The sequence below is a fragment of the Onychostruthus taczanowskii genome, unplaced genomic scaffold (assembly GCF_017590055.1).
Source record: "Onychostruthus taczanowskii isolate IOZ18803 unplaced genomic scaffold, ASM1759005v1 scaffold35, whole genome shotgun sequence".
Taxonomy (NCBI): domain Eukaryota; kingdom Metazoa; phylum Chordata; class Aves; order Passeriformes; family Passeridae; genus Onychostruthus; species Onychostruthus taczanowskii.
Window position 1 is genome coordinate 6,434,262 of NW_024500905.1, and position 22,981 is coordinate 6,457,242.

Here is a 22,981-nt window from a genome sequence, read left to right on the forward strand (position 1 = left end):
TATCAATGCTTTATATTAATTATGTTTTGCATGCTCTGCTGCAGATTTTTTTTCATAAAAGGCTGAAACACTTGATCACAATGCAGAAGACTTTAAGATAAATTATGACATTTCTTTTGAAATAAGCAATATGAAACTTCACCATATTTAATAGGAAATTAGTGTAATTCTATGAGCTACTGAACACTCAGCAGATTTCAGAAACATATATGGTCACTGACTAAAAAAGCTCTGGCCCAAAATTAACTGCCCAAATTTCACATTGACTCCATTATCATGAAAAGAAGTAAGATGTAGAAAAATATTTCAGCATTTTTTAAAAGTTTCCTTATATTTGGCTTCCTGTTACCTTCAGTATCACTGAATAGAGTGAAGCCCATGCAAAGATATTTTCAAAAGCTAGTCTTTCAACTTAGAAAAAGGTAATAATCAATAAAGAAGAAAGGAGAGAACAAGCTAACGATGAGATGGAACACAAGAACCTTTAAGAGAGTTTTATTTAAACAGAGACCTTGTAACACCAAGCACATATTTTTCCAACAACAGTCTGCATGCCTCTGTAAAGGGAAATAGCATCAGTGCATGATATGTGCATTGCAAGAAGTCTCAGAAAAATGTTCATTTCTTCACTGAAAACCAAAACAACCAGCTTGTAAATTGAGCGTGTAGTACATCAACATGAACATTAGAAAATTCAGTGGCAAATAACGAGGTACTGGGAAAAACTAATGAAAGTTTTCTGCAGAAGAAAAGACAATGTATTTTGAAGCTAAGTATTTAACAGCAATTAGGTCCTCAGGATGTCATAGGCTTGTATGAATCTAAATTTAAAACAGCTTTTCTGACTCAAAAAATATGTTGGGGACTTCACTTAAATAATATTACTGTTATATGCACAATGAACCTGTGCCATTAAAAGCTACTTGTTCTTCAAATGAAAAACCAAACAAGGACTTATTCACTATTTCCCCCTGGAAATGCAGTAAAGTTAATAATACTAATATATAAATATTAGTAATGTAATTATCTACAGCAGTATATGCTATACAAGGTAGTAATAAATTAAATTTCCATTTCTTTCTGGGATTCATTTGGAATTTCATGAGGCATATCTCAAATGTTCTCATGAAAATGTGTAGTGGGTTTTTTAAAGGAGGTATTATCTTTGGAGTGTTATCCTTCTGTCTCTGTAGTTGGCTGAAATGACAGGCTAAGTTCAATTTGGTAATATCTCTGTTTGAGCATGTGAACTGAAAGTATCCCATTTCTGAATATTTAAAATAAATCCTAATACGTTGAGGGCACAAAGGGAAATTAGTACTATTCAGAAACTAGAGGTTTATTTATAGCTAACCAGTATTTCTATCTAATAGTTTTTCTGTCTCAAAAGTAATCATATTAAAAAACTGCTATGCCTAGACATGGAGACTACATGCTCACACAAACACAAAACAAAAAAACCCAATGCTTTCCCTCATCTGATTGATGGACTCAATAAATAAAAATGGGGCTTTTTTTCCCAGAGATAATAGAAGGTACTTATCTCATTTATAAGTATTTTTCACCTAAAACCTTCTGAACTCACTCTTTCACTTTCAAAGAATTCAAAAATTTCTAATTGAAGACTCAGTGTTTAGTACTTTGTGCCTTTCCAAAGCAGGTTAAAATTTTTAGCTATCAAACTTGTCTTTACAGCTTGCTAACTGAACCAGATAGCTAAACAAGTTCTGTATATTCCGCTGTTACAAAGGGGGGCATTTTTTTGCAGATATAAAACTTAAAAAAAAAAAAAAAAAGACAGAGGTTACACTATACCACTGTAAAAATTAAAATTATAGCAAATTGAAAATAAGAGATATGTAGTTAATCTAAAAGATAACTGTTGAAAACTATAAAAGAGCCAAAGTACCCCCCCCAAAAAAAAAGAGAAAAAATAACCAAACTGAATAGTTCATGCAAATATTTGTTTTATTTCTTTATAGACATTTTTTATAAACCATGTTATTGGACAGTTACAAAGACTTTCCTTTTTTTCTTTCTATCTTCCTTCCTCTTTGAGGAATGACTGTCTTTTCTAAAAATCTGTGTGTATGCATATGTGAACACAATAATTGTAGATGTTCATTACTCACCACCTTCTATTTATTATTCCCTATTATCATTTATTATTTTTATAACCCTTAAAAAATCCCTGGCTACTTTTCCTGGAAGCCGAATAATACTTTGTCAATTCTGCCTAGCAGAATTTTAGAGAGCAAAAAGCCACAACAAATACAACAGCCCAGGCTATTTAGTAGTTCTTAGGAATGTATTCTCTCCAACTCAAATCAATAAATTTTTCAGATAACGCATTTACACTCAAAAATCCAGCCAACTTCAGTTAAGATTAATATTGTCATTTGGATTTCTCTGTCTTCTACAAACTACCTATCATATTAAAGTTCATGCAATATCCCACTTCCATCCTGCACCCCATGCTACAGTTTATTTGTGTTCTTCCAGAATAATATTATAACTAACTCAACTTAGAAATTATTCCTTATATACTGTTGCAGGCAATAATATGTAATTTCAGAGTAAGCACAAGACACTTGCTTCCTCTCAGTTGCTCCTTTATCATATTCCTTTCTCAGTTTTGCACTGTATAATTAAACTTCAAATTGAAAATACTGAAGCTATTACCTATGATGTTGCTGTGGACCTCTTACTGTGAATTATGGATCATGAGTGGATCATTAAATCTCATCTACATACTTAGAATAAAAGTGATGAGAAGTATAAATCTGGATGTACGTATTTATAGCTCGGAAGTGTCCAGAGAAGTCATCATATTCAGGTCATTGTCAATAACATTGTAAGATTATTTCCAAATGCACCTAATACATTAGTATCATCAGGATTAAACTCTATTTTATATTAAAAAAAAACCCTAAAACATTATTTTATCATTTTAATTACAATCTTTTTAGTAATGTCCAGTAAAATGCATATGGGTGTCTTTCAGTGCTAACATTTAGAAGCCTAAGTTTGTCAATTTCCCAAACTCCTTTAAAAATCATAAATTAGATAATTTCTAAATAATTTGATACTATAATAAAATATTATATTTTGTAATAAAATAAATATTTAATGATACATAGTTCCCAATGTGCTGAGGGAATGGGAACAGAGAGGGAAAAAGGAAAAGGGAAGAGTGAGGGGAAGAGAAAGGACAGAAGAAACAGAAGGGGGAAGGGAATTTATCTGTGTTTTAAAGATACCATATAAAATGGGAACTAAGCAATCTCATTACCTTTTGGCACCTATTTAGAGTGTAAGTGGAGACAGTGGTAGTGTATTAATGGGATCACACTGGACACAGAATTGGCACTTTCCCCACTATTTTTCAAAATACATTCAGTTGCCAATTTAAACTGAGACTGTGGAGCTTCATTTGCTTTGGTTTCTTTCCCTGTTTTCAGAGAAGTGAAAAAATAGCACATGCTTATATTGAGAAAAATCTGTTAAATTATAGAATTATATGTAAAGTAAAAAAAACACTGAGTATTTGTCTTCCTGGTCAAAAAGACTAAAAGCAATATAAACTGTTAAATGCCTAGAAACATGAGGAAAAAACTCCAAAAATAGAGTAATGAACAGCCAACATTTATCAAAATAATTCTTGATCAAAAACAGTAACAAGATTTATGTGGTGTTTCCATTTTTTCAATGCATTTTCATTTCAACTGTCCTCAAATTAGTAGCCTTTATTAAACCCTAAAAGAAGTGGAAATTTTGAGGATAACTCAGTCGACATGTATAAAATTCTGAGTTTCCCAAACCAACCATTCTTTGAGCCGATGATTCCAATTACCTTAAATTTAAGACAACCCATATTTAACTGCTTTCTAAAAATAATATTAAGTAAAATATTTACTGAATAATCAAAAATTTAAGAGTGCTTTCTAATATCTTCTCTTCTCATTCTATTTTCCTTGCATCTCTCTAGCCTTTTATGGACAAATGCATGTCTCAGAATAATTCTATGCAATGAAACTGACGGGGAAATCAGATACATTTTTTAAATCTTCACATCTGAGTAGATGTCAGTTTATATTTGCATATTCCCATACCTATCTCACATAAGTTTTCTCATCAGAGCTGAATTTGCCATTGAACTGTCACTTTTAGATTTCCATCTGCTTTAGAAAAAGCTTTACTTGATGAGGCTTCAAATTTTTCAATTGTTCTCTGTGTAGAGTCACATGCCATTTATTCTGTGGACTCTATCAAAATTAGCATAAATTATGACCAAGTTAAGAGTGAATGAGTCATGAAAAATTAGTAGAAAAAACCTGGGACTTGGACAGTGGAAAATAAATATATTATGAGGGAGTTGGAAAAAGGCTGTTATGGCATTTGCATTTTGGTTGGACTAGAGAGGAAACAATGTTCATGACATTCTCTACACAGTCTACATAGTTCTTTCCCTTGTAGTAGCAGAGGATGCACCTCCATAGAGAAGATTTTCTGAAAGTGTGCAGGTGGGAAAGTCTAGATTGGCTCTGCTTACATGAACAAGGAGTATTTGAGCTCTGCTTCAAAAAGCAACATCAAGGGTCTTGGTGACCTAGTCCCATCCTCTTGCACTTGCAGATAGTATTCGTGTGGCTTTTGAACAGGAGGGGTTTTTTACTTGCTGTGAAGAAATAAAACAACTTGCCACTGGCAGAAACCTTATTCTCCATCTAGTAATGCAAAGCAGCTTCCTTCTAATGACTTTGATGCATCATAAATTCAAAATAAATTAGTGCTCATTAAAATACAGGCTTTTCATGATTTGTATTACAGATACTGCCTAAGCATCATGCATTTCTGGAGCCACCTTTCCACTAAAGAATTATGTTGACATTCTTCAGCAAGAACATATTAAAATAATCCAATGAAATATACCTACTTCTGCAAAGATTTACCATGTGTGCCTGTGAGAAGAATATTACTGAGGTTTACTGAGGAAAGTAATATTTTCTTCCTACAAGAGGAACTATGTTTCTTTTAGTAAGTTTTAATACATCATACTGGAAAGCGATTGGTCAGAACTTTGAGTGATCTAGGCAATGTGTACATCTGAACACCCTATCAGGTATTTTTTTTTTAAAACATCAGGTGAAATAATCTGGAAGAAATTCCATAATACAAATTTGTTCTTGTCTTAACCCCATTTGCCACTTCAGCTCTGGCTCTCTGAGCATAGGGTCAAGTGCTTTGCACTCAGCTTACTGTTTACATTTGAGTAAGTAAATATGAAGAGCTTCTAAATCACAGTGGCAAATGTAACCTTGCACACTCTTTCCAAAGGTATAAACTATGGTGCTGTGTAAAAGACAAGAGAATAACTCTCACATATATTAGGTGGCATGCTAGTTGATTTTTAAGGAACAATACAAAAAAATAAAAAGCATTGCATGAACCAACTTTATGCTTTAACATCAATTTTAGTCCCAAGCTGAAATAAAAATTTCAAGCCTCAGAATTTCCAGCTAAATTAAAAATCTTCCAAAAACTTACTCTGAAATATCTCTAGTATGTTCTGCCATATAAATAAACAAATTAAAAATATAACTGCGTGGCATTACCAGGAACTAATTCTTCCTCTTAGCTCAAAATAATTACAAACATTTTTCCAAGGTTATTAGGTATCAAATTGCATATCATTACCAAACAGACTTAGGAAACTTGCAACTCTACAGTGTCTTATTTTAGTATAAACCCAAAGTAGTGGTTATTACTGTATATGCAGTCACCTAACACACACTGAACCTCTCTCTGAGATAAACTGCCACAACTCATTCTGTGAGGTGCAGTCCTCTGAGTGATTGTTCATGTAAGGGGGCATGAGCCCCTTAGAATCATCTCCAATGCTGATTACATTTTTTTCCCATGTGAGAATCATACAATTTCAGGTCACTACCTGGAAATGGTTTGTTACAGAATCTGTTGTTTCAATGAATAATCCTTACAGTCACAGTCCCTGATTCTTGATTTCTCAGAGAACTTTGCAGCACTGGATTTTAATTTACTGGAATCCAGTAAATTAAAATCGAAATTAGGAGATTCATACTTAAGGTCAAATTGTACTGTGTCCTTAGATTTTTGTTTTCCATTTATGAAGCAGATATCAGCTTCCTAACAAATAAGTCAGAAGTTTTATACAATGATTACTTCAATAAAGTTAATTCCACCAGCTTTGCTCAAATCCTGTAAATTTTCAAAGCTAGTATACTATATTTTATTTATATTTTATCTGGGGAAAAAGATATTAATAATTTATGAACCATGTCTTTTTTAGGTGAATATAAATAAAAATGAGATTTTAATTAATGCCTCTGAAATCATGTAAGTCATTGAAGGTACACTGTCAAGAAATCTTGATGTTGCAAACACATCTAATGATGAACATATTTGCATAAACATATAAACATGTTTATATGTTGACTTTATGTAGGTGAAAAAAAATTAATTTAACTTTGAACTTTATGAAATCACTAAGGTATTTAAAATGAAGCATTTCTTGCAAGATAAGCACCAATGCCCATGCAGTCCCAGGTAGTTATTTTAGATGTCTCTGATAAGAAAGTAACATCATCAGTGAAGGTGTTCCTTCTCTCCAGCTTTAAACCCTTATGTTCCTTAATCAAATGTTTCATGGTACCCCTTCTGGAGTCTTGGTTTCTTATGGATCGTATAATTCCTCTAAAGGCAGTCTTTTTTGGGAAATTCTGCAAATCTGGAAGCAATATATGTGGGACAGAGAAGCTACAAATTTCAGTCAGGTAAGTTCTGCTCCAGGAAGAGCAAAGGATTCCTCCATAGGAGAGCAGTAAAGGTAAGGTTTGCAGCATGACAAAGTTGGTGCTGCCAGCTGATACTGAAAAGAGAAGTGTTTGGAGATCTTGTTACAAAGAGACTGAACTGCATTTAACTTTTAAATCATTCACAGAACATAAGAAACAGATATAACAGATCCACAGATTTCTATCAGCTTATAATCAGCTACAGAAGTATGGAAACCTAGACAATTATTAGACAAGCCAGTTGTGTTTTTTTCTTATCTGTTTATGGAAGAAAGGGAATTACGGGTATGAGGAAAGTCATTGCAAGGTAAGAGAAGACTTACAAGCTCAAAGGTACTGTTAAAATTACCAGGTATTTTTAATAGGATTAAAACTAATGCAACTGAGTCAGCGTCACTGGAACTTGGGAGAATTATAAACCATTCAACATAAAAGAAGAGTAAAGAAGCAATCAAACCTTAAACACAATGAGCTTAAAACCCCTAACAATGGGTGTGTATCTCTAATAAGAATATTCTTTGATTTCAAGGTCTCTAGATAGCAAAATATAATGTATTAGTGTAGGGAAAAAATCATGTAGGGTGGCATCAACTCAGATTTGTGCAAAATTAGAACTTCACCTCTAGATTATTTTAGCACTCAAAAGCCAAAGAAGTCTTTGTATTTGATGTTTTTTGGACATTTAGATTCTGAAGGAAAGAATTAGAAATTCCCATCTTTTTTGAATGACAACAGAAGATGTCTAGACAACTGGTCAGATGTAGGTGCCTTTGCTGAGGAAGACAAAACACATGAATCCTGTTCATATTATCTCCAGCTACTATTGCTAAAAAGTTGTAAGGATACCATTATTTTCGTCAAAGTTTTCTAAAAGTTAAACCTCTTAATGGCATGTGTTTCAAAGTATTATGCATAGAAAACCAAATGGGGACACATTCCCATCATCAGAGAGAAATCACTAAAAAATGTGTTTGAACTGTATGAGGAAATCAACATCTTATTTCACAACAGAGTTTCTGTTTTAATCACATCTTTCATTTGGATGCCATGACAAAAATCAGGTAGAACTGCAATGCAAATACTTGTTTCCTGATAATGAAAAAATACCTGCCAAAATTTGTGGAAAAGAAAGCTAAGATTTTCTTTGGCTTGCATGCACCAACAAAACACGCATTACGTACTAAAGCTGCATTTGTTTGTATTCTTGGATGCACAGAATCTCAATAGAATATCACTATTAGATTAAAAGGTTCTGACTCCTAAAAAACTCTTCATATGGTTTACACATTTAAACACACGTGCCATGTGGTCTTTGCAAAATTCTTTGAAATTAGTAAATCTATTTAAAGAGTACCTAACATAATCATAAAAAAACCCATTCTAAACCATCACATTTTTTTATTTCTGCTGTTCCTCTGGCATCACCATAAACCTGTCACAAAGTCTCTGGCACACTCACCCCTGCTAATGACCGCAGAACTACATATCTTTATGAATCACAGAATGTATCAGCTGTTGCCATTTGATACTGGCTTAGAATATCTTCTAAACATATCAGTACAACTCTGTTTTCCTTGAATATACTCTCCAAAATAAACAAGGGCATAGTTCTTAGACATTCCAAAACAATGGAACAGTAAAAATCTATAATAAGTTCTTTGTAAAGTGCTGGGTTTATTCTTTCATTTGAAGTGCTGGGTGACTACAGTGGTATACACAGACTTTTCCTTCCCCACAGTTCTTCTCTGGTATCTGCATAAATGTCTCATGATTCCCAGTTGTGCTAGACCATTGTTTCATTACCTTTGAATTACCCAACACACATCACGAACACAGCCATTGTATGATCCACTGAAAAACTATATGGGAACTAATCCAACATTTGCAGTACTCACAAAATAAGCATTCTTTCCTCAAAGTTTTACAAGCTCAATGAACATATCAAAGGCCGCAGTTTGTCCCTTGATACCTTTCTTAAACAAAGCCAAAGTTTTAGCCCCTTAGAAAATGATGCATGTTATTTATTATTGTTAGACTTTGACCTATTAATTGAAACTAAGTGGAAATCAAAAAAGCATCATTTTTGCAGATAAAAAAGCTGTCAATATTTATTTACTTATTGAAAATCCTGTCTGTAAAACCAAATTAAGATCAAGACAAAGTCTTACAAAGGGAGAGTTATTAATTAATGTTCATTACATAATCCACATTGCTTACTTGTATGTAAATGAGACCTGTTTTAGTAATTTTCTCAAGTTAATTAAATTTAAGTTACCACAAGTATTTCTACAGAATCATGGAATTGTTAGGGTTGGAAAAGACCTCTATGATCATCAAGAACAATCATTAACCCAGCACTGCCATGTTCACCTCTAAAGCATGCCCCAGGTGATTGTATGTATGAAACCATGACCAATACCTTACGGCTGCAGCATCAAAAGAGGTTAGCAGAAACACAGTGGGAACTCTGTATCATGTAATGACTTTCTGACAATTACTCAAAATTAACACAAGCATACAATAAAAGACAAAAAAACTCAGTGGACACATGTCCTTAACTTGGAGATGGCTTCCTAAGTGCATCCAGATCACAGCAAAACCCTTTTTCATGAAAACTTGACAATATTGGATCCCCAAAAGGCACTGAATATTTAGCAATTAGTTCTTATCTGTTCAACAAAATGTAAATAGTTGCAGAGGAAAAACCATCTTGTTCCTGTACATAAGGTGAAAAACCTGTTTGAAAAGAAAATGTATAAAACCATCTAAAACAGATATGGTTTTGGGATTTTTTTCACCTTTCTTCCCTTGACCATTTTAGAGTGTTTTCTAAACATCTAGGAAGACATCTCTGTTTAAAACATGCATTGCTTCTGCAGAACACTACCCTGCAACGTCCAGTTTTACTAAAACTCAAAGCCTTCCAAGAAATACAAGCCTGGCTGTATTACCCTTCACAGGCTTTAGCATTCAGGCCTTGTTTTTTAAGAACTGAACTAATGTATATTTATAATATTTTGTTACTCTTATCTCCATTTGCTAGTAAGAGTCAAAATGCTCTGTTCTTGTGAAACCTCATTACGACTCCTTTTCCTTTATCTGTGAGTCTCAAATTAACTTGACATAGATGTTTTTCATATATCTCAGGCTAAATGTGAAGTATTCCCTTATGCCCATGAGGAACTCAGAAAGTTAGTAAGTTCTGCTTTCAAGGGCACTCTAAATGAGGTTATTAAAATGCAACACTTTGCATATTCTGATGGGGAAAAACATTTGCCCCTGACAACAAAGGAGATATGACAACTCAAGAAAGCTTCTCAATCTCCATATTGATGGCCACTGGATTCCTTGTGCCAGTATTTGTAAAACCGAAATTAGGAGATGTTATCAGGGAGAAAGAAAATTGTAGGAACCCAGGTTCTGCCCAAAAGTAAAAATCCATAACCATCTGTTGTTTGTGTTACATGCATTTCACAACTGTCATCTCCACTGTGCATGCCGTTTCATCTTCACAGCAATATCACTAAAACACCCACTGAGATAAAATCACAAATATTTTGAACATACCATATGATATGTTATTTTCCAGATTAATATTAGACAAAGTCAAAATGAGGATTTGTCTATAGGTTACTTTTGTGCTGTCACATGAAAAATCCTTCAAGGGTTTGCTACTGTTTGGAAACATTTCAGACTTGAATAACTTACGCAATATTGAAGAGAAAGGAAGATATTAACTGCTACATTTTTTAAGAATAAGTGTGTTTTGAAAAATTATAATGGCCACACCATACACTTATATAGCATCTTCCTTCCAAAGCATTCTAAAGATGCATTTTTAACTATTTACTCAGAAACATTATCCAGAATTTAAATGAAACTTTTATGTTTTCGGAACTTCAGACCAGTAAGACTGTCCCATGTTTCACAGCTGGGTATGGTTTGAAGGATTTATCAGCTCTCAAGCTAATCTTCATAACTCAATGCTACACCCAAAAAGTTCTTTTTGAGAAAAAAAAACACACAAACAAATGAAACAAAAACCGCAAACTGAAATTGTCCTTGGAAAATGACAGAAAAAGAGTTAAGGACCAGTGAGTGAACAAACTGCTTTTTCCCTGAGGAAATCTGAAGCTCAAGGTCAGCTATGTCTGAAATCACCAGACCTGTCACATGGCTTTCGTAGCTGCCACTGTGGCTCCTATCAAACCCACACTGAAAGCAATGAAAACATTTTTACTGGAAACAGATCAAACTCTGATAAGAAGCTCCTTAATCACCTTTGGCTGATAACACTGCACAAAGTGAGAGGTAAAGTTTTGAAAAAGAGAAGAATGAACTAAGAGAACTTGAGGTCAAATGTATTTGACCTTTTTCTGCAATTCCTTAATTTCTCTGTGTGTTGGAGCAGAAATATGACTCTGTAAGTATATGGATACATATATCTTTTATATACATAAGAATACATACATGCACATGCATTTTATACACATATCTGTTCATACACATACAGGAACGCAGATTGTGCTGCCAGGATAGCTTAACTAATTCCATTTTATTCCAGCTTCTGTCCTCCAGTGACAAAAGTCTGGTGGTCCCAATCTCAGTCCCTTGGGTGTAGGAATCCATCACAAACCCATCACCCTTAATTTAATGCAATTGACAGTCTCTGCTCAAGAGAGACAGAAAAAGTAGTTACCATGGAGACTGAAGTACTGCTCTTCTCCAGAGGATGCTTTTATCAAGCATGGCCTGAACAGTAGAGGCTGTGCAATACTAGTAACCTTAATCACATCACTGGATCTTGCTTTTTGGGATGCCTTTTTAGTAAACTCTAACAAACATCAAAAGGCTGGGGGGGTGGGGAAGAAGGAAGAGAGAGCTTAAGAAAACAAACAAACCAACCCCCTAAAACACAGCAGAAAACAGTATGAAACTACATATTGTGCCAGATTGAGAGAGAAAATTAGTTTCATATTGATTTGATTTATCAGATTTGTCACCTCTGCCTGGTGCTTTCCTAAGAGGGTGAATGCTGTGCTTGACCTATTTGCTGGAATTAACCAGGACCACAGGAGACCATACGGATTGCCAGATGGTCTGCTATAATTTAATGCCATTTATTCTAAGTATGAGGTAAGTGATAAATATAATTAACATTCTTTTAGCTCCTTACTGGAGCTTTTTTCTGAGACATTGAAAGGTAAGTTAATACCTTGTTGCAGAAACACAGATGCCAGCTAATTACTGCAAGAGGCTGCAGCCTCCAAAGCAAAAAGTGTCTGCACAGAGTCGAACTTATTCACTGACCCCACTGTGATGATTAATAGGTTGAATGCTAAGCTGTAATGAAGATGACAGGTCTTAGATGTTTTCAGGTTACCTTCATTAGTAGCATGATGAGCAGTGTTCATCACAGGTGCACGTATCACACTCCACAGTAAACAATGCACCTTGTACTTGTGGCCTGAATGTGTATTTCACATTACAGCACATCAAATGTGAAGAATCAAACCACCTTCAGACAGTAAAAACAATGAAGTGATTTCCTTCAGAAATGTTTTTCCGGATTGCTATTTCATATTCTGCCAGTGATTGTCTAAATGGCCTAGTTTTTAGGAAGTGGTCCTAGAGAAGCTTTGGCTTCAAAGAGTGTTTATATCAGGCAGGATCGTCATTCTCAGCATTTTAAAACCAAGAGTCTGTAACAAGATATCCAAACAACTCTGCTTACTGTTCCTGTGCTGATAATGTTTGTAGTAAATGGGGTAGGTGTTAGCAGAATGAATAGCAAACAATTTTGTAGTTTTTAATGTCGAAATACAAGTGGAGTTAGTAACTGGAAATCACAACAGTCAAAGAATTACTAGAGAAAAGGCAGAAATACTGAATCTTTTGTATTTAATAGGCAAAGCTGTGCACATTGAACCTCACAGATAAAAATGACCACAGGGAAATGTCCTGAGATTTGCATGTGCACTGTCAATGAAACACGAGTGAACTTTGACCTGACAGAAATGGCATAAATGAAATGTTATGCAGAGAACACAACACAGCAGCACCTGCACTATAGAGCAAGCCTGCTTTACATTGTTAAAGGAGCTCAGGGTGAGCAAGTCACAGCATACAGAAAGCAGAAAAAATATCCATCTTTTCAACACCTGTGTTCTTCTCATGCAGATGGGAAAATGGGTTCAGAAGTTGTCCAGAGGCTTCCACAGTTACTCAGGTACACTCCACAGTGCACATACTGATGCACCCTTAAGAAAGTGCTGCAGTAGGGGGGACTTGAGTATGATGAGATATACCCTCTTTCACTCCACTCTTGACTGCTTCAAGTTATTTCTTCATCTGGTGAATTTTGATGAATTCACTTGTCTATTGTCACTGGTCCTATAAAATCCTTTATATCAGTAACTTACAATTTTCTATTAGTATATGAATAAAAATAGTATAAAAATATCTGAATAGATATTAAATAGATATAGATATCTTTTTTTGATATTGATACGACTTGTTAAGATATCTTCATAAGGTCTCTGTGATTGACAGAATTTGAAAAAAGATCAATTTTTCCATCCCATCAACTGAGGTGCAAAAGCTAATGCTATGATGGCTCCAGCTTAATTATTGTAGTCAGACAGGGAAGAAGAGTTGGTTGGAGACAGCAATCCAGATAGCCTGATCCTCTTTGTAGGCACGCTCCTTACTTCCCTGACTGCTAAGTCAAGTAGGGCTATTCATGTGTCAGAGCTTAGGGAGAATGAAATAGGAGATTAAAAAACTACCATGCTGGAAATGACACTTCACTCACCCTTCAACAGATCATTTGCTGGACCTGACAACACTTTACTTGACTGTTACAGAGATACCACTTCTGAAAAATACTGGAGGGACACTCTTCAGTGATTGAAGAGTTTCAGTATCAGTATGCTATCAGCACAGTATTTTCAGGCTGTGAATGTCTATACATTCACACACATACATATACATAAACGAAGGTTTGCAAATGTATGCATTTAATTGCTCCATCAGTGCAAACGGTCAGACGCTCCAGGTGGTTATCTCTTAACATTAAAGGAAAGACAAATGCTAGATCTGTTTCCTGAATTGACATAATTCACACCTTTGAACTAAGTGTTTTGTCTAAGCAGCAGCTAGCTCTCACCAATACTTAAAGGAGAAAAAAATTCTGATAAAATGAAGAAACCATGCAGAATTTAACAAGTTAGTCTTTGGGGTTGATAGACACAAAGCCTGTCAAAGCAGATTTGACACTTAGTTATTAAACATAGCTTTATGCTTTAAAATCCTTTAACATCTGTCTTGTTCTTTACTTGCCTGCTTACAAGAAAAAAGGTATTAGAGAATTTATGTTCACTGTTCAGTCCCAAGAATAAGATTGTCTGCATCTTAGCTGTCATACAGAGGCCATGTTTGAAATATCACTCTTAGGACAAATAAGGATCAGATATAAACCCCCTGTCTACAGAGGAATACCTGTGTCTCATGAATGAATCCTCACTGCTGTAATAATTTTCTGTAATTAAGCTTCATCATTGGATGTACTGAGAAATCTCACCAAGACAGTGGAAATTGACCAAATTTACCCCTACTAGACCCAGAAGAAATTATTTGAGCATTGATTTGTTGCCAAATTATACTCTTGAAAATTGTGAATTTAGGGAAAGATTGCAAAATCTTTTTTTTTATCCAAATTACCTAAATCTTAGGTACAGAAACAAAGAAAAGGCCCAAAGGGGAAGCAATGCTTTAAGACCATATGAAAAAACCAACCAAGCAAAGTAATTTACTAATTTCCTGAATGTCTTACCTCCTGCATACATGACAGCCAACATTATCGATGATATCCAAGCTATCTCACTATATGATGTGTGGAAGATCTCTTGTATTTCTTTGAAGAACACTGTGATGGCTTTAGGGAAGGCATAAGAAAATCCAATGGAGATAAAAGCCCCGAAGACCACAACCCATCCCCAGCCTCCATCAGGAGGTGGGTAATCTGGTGCTCCTGTTGCAGGTGGCATTTTTGGTCTCTGACTCTTCTCCAACTAGACTGAAAAACAAGGAAAGAAACAGATTGTCAATTTTTTTTTCTTTTCTTCCACATCAAACAACATTATTTAATAGTCATCTATCATCTAGTCATCAGGGAACATAAAAAACCCTCAGAGGAAAGATCAATTTCCAGCTTTCATGGGACCACAGAACAAGAACACCTGATTTTAGAAGCAAAAGCTGTTCTGCAAAAAAACTTGTGGCAACAATATTTCCAATAGCCTAGTCAATATGTGGCAACTGTTAAAAATTACTCATCTCAGTCAGCGAAGTTGTATTTGCAATTGGGCACTTATTGCAAAGTGACTACTTTGTGTGGGTTAATTTATGTAGCTCTACAATCTACAATGTGGAGAAGAAACAATGGAAAGAAGTAACACCTAAATTATAACTAAATGCTATAAGTAAGTGTTAGTGAGATTTGTTCGTACCACAGCAAAATCATCATCAACAACACAGAGGAACAAACTGCGAACATCTGAAAAGCAGAGATCTAAGGAGAGATTTAAAATTCCCTGTGTATCCATAAAATAAATACATAATATTAAAATTCCATATTTTACTCTTAAGATCTTGATATTTTGATGTTGATATTACTTGCAGGAACAAGTTGGAGCTTGATGATACCAATTTTGCTGTTTCTACATATTAGAAGACATCAGGAAGCTTTCCACAGCTCTTCTATAATTTTGAATGGATCTTAAGAGCTGCCACCACAAGGATACTTTACAGAGGTTCTAAGAGGTGTAGCAAACCTATTCAGGCAGCTCAAATCCACACAAAACGTCTAAAGTCTGAAAAAATTTCATATTGCTAATGTCATCCTGATATCTAAAACCTTACTTTTTTTACATTCTGCATTAACTTTTTTAGAAAATATGTAGTGGTGAAAATCCATTTTTTATTTCTGAGGTGTTTTCCACTAACAAATCCCATTATTATTAAACACTGAACTGGAGTCCACTGTGGTTTTTTATGTGTAATCCAGCCTACACATGCAGTATGAACTGCAAATTCTTCTTTCCTCCCCATTTCTTTCCTGGGCATTTAGGCAACTTATTACTCTTGATTGGTCTCCTGCCATACTAGTATTCAAAACTGCAGATGATAACAGTGAGTAGGTTGCTGTTATGCTGATGATTACCAGCAAGCCTCTACATGATTTCTTCTGTGCCACATACAGCATATTCCAATTTCTCACAGTAAACTGCATTAGCAGTGGGAGTGAGATGATTACCTTAACAAAAAACAAAAACAAACCCAACTGTGTTAGCTTATACTTATCTCTTGGGACAGTGCCTCGAGTACTTTTAGAGTAAATGCCATGTAGCACTGCATGCAATATCTGTCACAAAACAAGCAAAATATTGTTTTTAAGATTACCTATTAGTAGGCTAGCCCTGTGATAGAAACCCAGTGTACTTTTGATTCTCCAGTTCACTGAAGCTGACTGTAGACATCAGCTACAATCTCATGTAGCTGGCACACCTCTAGGGAAAGCTGAATCAGTGACTAAAACATCAGGCTTTTAGGCAAAATTTTAAAAGCCCAGGTGGTTTGGCTTCTGCACCATATAACTGAGATTTCCTGCTGGCAGGAATAGGTATCTATTGCTCAGTACACAGAGCATATAAATATTTTTATATGCATATCCAGAAAGAACCTGTGGTATGTACTGTGTTTCTGCTTATCCCAGTATCAGTTTAATGTTAGTTCACTGAGAAAACACAGAGAGGAAAACCTGGACCTGTCACTAGAACAAGTTGGACAGACAGAAACAATTCTGGCTGCTGAGACTTAAGTTTGTGAACAGTTAAAGACTACTTTATTTTTGCTAATAAAGATCCATTAGAAGGAAGAGTATCTCAGAATGCCCACTGTAACTTAGAGGACAAATAAAAATGATCAACTGCATGTTCAAGAGCACAAAACCTCAAATTTGCCATAAAAAGCAGAATTCTATTTCTGTGAGTTAAGTGGAAGTAAAGAACGAGAGTTTGCCATCTATCCCAGAAAAGCTGTTGTGCTCATCTGAGAAAACTTTTGGGTGTTTCACGAAAAAAGGCTAACTATTGTTTTCTTACACTTCAAAGGCTTGAGCATATTTGTTTTCATACTTAATATTCACATGACAACACTTCTATCGCTATTATAAATTTTTGTGATGGCAAACAACATCAACACATTGCTCTTCATAAAAATGGAAGGGCTTATCAATTTACTGAGGAAGCACTCCTTTTCCTAAAAATAATACAAAAGCACTTTGAAAAATCACAGCCACCACATTAGTTAAAAGAATGCTGAAGGTTCCTGAATGTCACTAATAGTTTGGAGAGATCCCACCCCCTTAGGTAGAAGAACAGGCTCTGACAGTTCAGTGCTTTCCTCCCTTTAAAAGCTTCACAGTAAATTACAGGAGCGTTAAGGAGACAAGCAAAGGGGCATTGGCTGTTCCTGTGCTTTAGCCTAGAGGCAAATTGGTGCAAAGGCCACTGCACCGTATAACTGTAGTCCTGTTTGCCAACCTACAGTGGGCATTATGCTGTCACAAAGAAGAGCCTGGATCATAGTATCTCACACCTCCTGTTTATTCCACAAAGTAGATCTAAGAATAGCTTCCCTGATATTCTTTTATGACCATCATGGCCAAAATTAGCTCCAGTAAATAAAGATGAAGAGGAAAATAAAAATACATGTTTGTATCAAGGTGAAAATAAATGTTCATTTTCTCACTAATATTAAATCCAACATCTCATACATGTTCAGGACATAAAGTGGTATTCTCCTGTAAAATCTGCATTTAATGTCCTGCTGCAATCCTTGTAACTGAATCCCTCCTAAAGAAGTCTAATTCATTAATATACCCAGCTCTAACCTACACCTAACTATTAATATTTGAGTAATATAGGTAGTATTATGACAACTGCAAAATCCATTAGCAACTAAAAAACCCCAGGATTTTACATTAGAAGACATAAATGTTGATAAAGGAAGAAACAAAAGATGGAGGAATGAAGCAGTGATAATCAAAATGCCTTTTCAGAAACTCTTATAGGTTATTATGGGCTGAAGAATAAAAAGAAATATGGCAGAAATAATAAAAACTAGCATGTGTGATGATGTTCACGTGAAGGACACAGGACCAGACCAAAATAAGAAAAAAAGAAACAGCACTTGAGCAAACAAAGATCACCACCAGTGTTCTTAGTCAGTCATATGAATACTGTCATGTGCTTAAAGCTAGCAAGGGAGCATTGCTCGTACCTATGCCTTTATAGGCAAGCAGTGGGCGAGGAACACTGCCTGCCCCTCCCAGGGAAGCAGCAGGGGAATAGTGACTGGAGTGGGTCCTGAGTGAAGCCATCAATCTCACTTCTCGCTGTCAAATACACAGAGATTCCTCAGCCTTTACATACCCTGAGTCAGATGTGCACAAGGATTTTCTCCTAAGCTCTTTCTAGTTCCCCTGTATAAATCCCATTTATGTAAGCAGTGAACAAGAATGCAGTTTACTGTGATAGGAGCTGCATGCATCTGCTAACAAATAACAGCAGAGAAACAAGAGGACACCTTTATAACACCTGATAAGCAACATTTTTATTGCCATTTTCATCACATTTGAACTTAATTAAGCGTATGAGAACTAGAGAGAGAAAAAAATGGGAGGAGGAAGGGGAAAAGGATAGATATGAGAGGAAGGAAAAAAGGGAGAAAGAAAAAAGGAAAAAAGTAGCAAGCAAGCAAGGTCAAACTAAGAGCAAATGCTACAAACAAATAATGTATCTTGATATACCATGCATTGTAGACTTCAGTCAGTTATAATCAATCTGTTCAAAATGCTCATGCGTCTACCAATGCTTCATCAATATTCTGCAGTTGCCAGCTGCCAGAATCAGCTATCAATACAACAGCTTGTAAAAGACCCTTCTGAGAAGGGCTTATATTGTTCTCCTGTTTACTAAGACTCTGATTTTACCAGGTGTCTTAGTTTTGGTTTTCTGAAAAGTTAGAGTAACTGTTTGTTTTCCTGCTTGCATTCTGTCTGCCTTGTCCTCAATGTGCCCCATCATCACTTGACTCAGCAGCCACATGTCCCAGAGTATAAGAACTGGCATGTAAAAAATCTGTCCCCAGCTGCTGTTAGGATAGTAGAAATACTTCGCATTTGTGTACTGCCCTCCAGTTCCAGACAGCAAGCCAAGAACTGGAAAATGCTTTGCAAACTTGAGCAAAATCAGTCTTATAACATCCCTGTGAGGTGACTGAGAAATATAATCCATGTTTAGACATGGGAAACAAATGTGTTAACAGACTGAGTGACCTAAGTATCATGTCCTAAGACCAGTATCAGAGCTGGCATATAGACTAATGTCCAAATAAAACATGAGTTATGACTGAGATTTTTAAATACATGTTTATTTTAGAATCTCATTAAGTAGCCAATGCAGATTATTTGTACTGCTTAATACTAGAGCTAGGAGCAGGTGTGGTACAGCGTTTGCTTTATAGGTTTGAATAGTCTGCTGCTCCAACTTACTCCTAACACATGTTAATTACACTGCTGTATTTGAAATAAATTACTTTGTAGAAGCATTAGAACATAATGAGTTAAATAAGAATTATACTTTTATCAAAGATCCTTGCTTAAATCCTGTAAGTTTTTCCATTTTCATTAACCTCTCTTTAAAGAGTTCTAAGCAGGATGGCAGAATAGCAGGTACCATCTCATCAAATGGTATTGCCTCACCAGCTTCTATAAGCTATTGTCATAATCTTAGGAACGATTTTGAGCCTTTGAAGAAAAAAGTATCATGTTAGGTTTGGTTTTTTTTTTGTGTGGTTTTTGTTATTTTTTTGTGGGTTTTTTTTTTTGTTTGCTTGGGTTTTTTGGTTTTTTTTTGTTGTTGTTGTTGTTGTTGTTGTTGTTGCTCTAGAGAAAGGGAAGATGTGCAAAGACTGTAAGGTAGTAACCGAGTCTGTTCTCCACTTTTAGTTCTAACTACTCATCTCTGGAGGCAAAGTAGCTCCTAAGGAGCTCTGGTGCCTAGCCTTAAGGAACAGGCTAATTATCCTGAATGGGAAAATAGTCTCCTTTTTGTCTGTGTTCAGAGACTAAGGGGAATGTGATAAATAAAATGCAGGTAGATGAAAGATGCACTCCGAGTGGGAATTCACTAATTTTTTCCACTAGGGTTTAATCTTCAGGACAAATACACCCTGTGTGAGACCAAGACTACTAAAAATGTGCGCAGGTTAGACAGCATTTTAGAAAGATGTTGGGTTTTGTAAAGTTTCTCCTATAGGTTTGAATCTAAGGGTCATGTCTGTAAATGCTTTCCAGACTTATATGTGACAAGAAAATAGCTTACATATATTATATTAAATTGTATTTGTAGGGCTAACATTAGAGTTTGCTACTCTTGCTAAAAGTCTAAGCAAAAATAATCCCAAAATCACAATTGTTACTTAAAGCCTATTTCACTTCATTCTTAAAAATACATTTACAGGTATTTTAAGTCTAAATCACTAGCTTATTGAGAAACAAAACATTTTGTTTTTTCTTGAAGTGCAGATGAAGGAACTAGTTCTAAATATTTGTATCTATGGAACAAATATGTGATTATTTGCAATTCAGAAGCAGTATTGTGGTGTACTTGTCATCCCATTGCAGCAGTAACAAAACTAGTGCTTGAAGCAGTGTGGGAACATGAGAGCCTCTCACACATCCAAGGCAGACACATGCAAATCATTTTTCCAACTGTCTAGGAGGTTGGCAGAGGCAGGCTCCATGGAGGGAAGCAGAAAAGAGGGAAAAGTCTCATGCTGTAAGATAAGATGAGAAATCCCCATAACTTTCTTTCTTCTTAGGGTCTAGCATTTCAATGGACTGATTCTTAGAACAGCATCAACTGGGCAGATAACTGGATGCTACAGCAAAAACTGTTTGCTGAGCTATACTAGGATGATCACAGATCTGAGCTCCCAGTGGCTGTGGGAATATTCACAGAATCAGAGAACAGGCTGAGTTGGAAAGGACCCACAAGGATCATCAAGTCCAACTCTTACCTCTGCACAGGACACCTCAAGAGTCACACCACACACCTGAGATTTTTGTGCAAATACTACCTGAACTCTGTCAGGCTGGTGCTGTGACCACTGCCCTGGGGAGCCTGGTCCAAGGCCCAGCCAAACTCTAGGTGAAGAACCATTTTCTAATATTCAACCTAAACTTCCTCTGATACAACTTCAGGCCCTTACTTCTGTCTGTCACTGGACACCACAGTGAAGAGATCAGTGTCTGCCTCTTCCTCATGAGGAAGTTGTAGAGCACAAAGGTCTCCCCTCAGTCTCCTTTCCTCCAGGCTGAACAGACCAGGTGAACTTGGCCACTCCTCATACATCATCCCCTCAAACCCCTTCACCATCTTTGTCACCCTCCTCTGGACACTCTCTAATAGTTTAATGTATTTTTTATATTGTGGTGACCAAAACTGCACACAATAATCAAGTTGAAGCTGCATCAGTGCAGAGTGTATTTGATGGTCTAATTCAGTTTGACCAAGAATTAAAGGCACGCAATGGAATTCCTTTCTTCCTCTTAGAAGACTCAAAATAGGATTACTGACACAGAATGAGTCCTGAAAGATACTGCCCTATAAAAAGCAAAAACATAAATTATGCTATTAGTGTAATTAAAATTCCATTTGCAGTACAGCCAAAAGTTATTACTAGGTCAGTAACTAAAGTGAGGTTTTACAGTACTGGAACCTCCATCTGAGAAAATGATACTGTAAATATATTGGAGTTGTCACATCATTGAAATCAGAGCATTGCTAAGTCAGTAGTGAGATGACTAACATAATCTGTCAAAACTAATATTAATTCCGTATTTATAATTAATTTGATTTTTGTTGCTAGGTTTAGTTTTTTAGTTGTTTTTTATTTTAAACTTCATATGTTGTACTACCACATTCTCCTGGGAATCCATTACCTGCATTCACAGTCACAGTCATGAGTTGGACTTCCATTCATCATCTCTTCTGTTACTACATTTTTCCACTGTTTTTAAGGGAAATCTACTTGACTGGCTTACTCTGGATGACTTAACACCTACATGACTGGAGTTAAATGAAATGAATTCCAACCAAAGTGATTGCAACTCTGTTTTAATTACTTCAAAAAGACAGTCAATAGAATAGCTAACCTAAAGAGGTATTCACTCCGCCAAAATTGAAGTGCACTGAAATGAGCTGTTGATGGCAAAATTGAAAATGCCAGTGATCCAGTCTGAAGAATTAATCAGATTTAACAATAAGTTGACTGAAGTTGATTGAAGTTGAAAAATTCTGGAAACCTGAAAAAAACACACCACCAAACTAATCAATTTTTCAAAAAAACCCAAATCAAAACTTTCTTCTGCTATTAAATAACTAGTTTTAATAAGCTCAGCTAAACCCTTTATAAGTCAAAGTCTTAGCTCTCTGCACTCTACACTGCAAGAGTATTGATAAACTTATTAATTAATTTCTAACAACTCTTAAATTCTAGCACTACTCCCTCATATTTAAGTATGGTGGTTACCAGCTTGACAACTTACAGATGCTTGATATTTTAACTCTCTTTATATCAATATTGAACAATCTTTGGCAATATTAGCCTTTCAACTACATCAGCACACTCATCTTCTCTAAAACTCACATTGAATAAATGTTTTAAAAAGAAGACTTCCCAGAATAACAGTGTTTTAAAAAGAAGACTTCCCAGAATAACAGAAGTCAGGTAAATTTGGAACTGCGTGTTTGATATGTACTTGAAGAATTCTGATGTTTGGAAGTGGTGAGTTATAGATTCATGCGACTGTAATATTTTATAAATGGAAGAACTAATATTTTAAGTCAGTGTTAATGGAGTTATCTGCATAGCTGTTGAAAATTGCTTGAAAAATAAATAGCATTCTCTTTCTAAAGCAGCAGATTTTCCATTATCAATAATAACACATATTCATTTTAATACCATTCTTTCAATACTAATCTGCAGGAAAAAATATCAATTATAGAAAAAGGCCACAC

The 22,981-nt window shown here is 35.4% G+C and overlaps 1 protein-coding gene across 1 annotated transcript in view; it reads right to left on the reverse strand.

Annotated features, from left to right (window-relative positions):
- SLC16A7 (solute carrier family 16 member 7) overlaps window positions 1-22,981 on the reverse strand; it is an 82,096-nt gene that overhangs the window by 18,982 nt on the left and 40,133 nt on the right. The window contains exon 2 of the mRNA XM_041411357.1: window positions 14,668-14,910. Coding sequence (XP_041267291.1) covers window positions 14,668-14,881 — 214 coding nt within the window. The 5' untranslated portion in view covers window positions 14,882-14,910. The remainder of the gene's footprint in view (window positions 1-14,667; window positions 14,911-22,981) is intronic.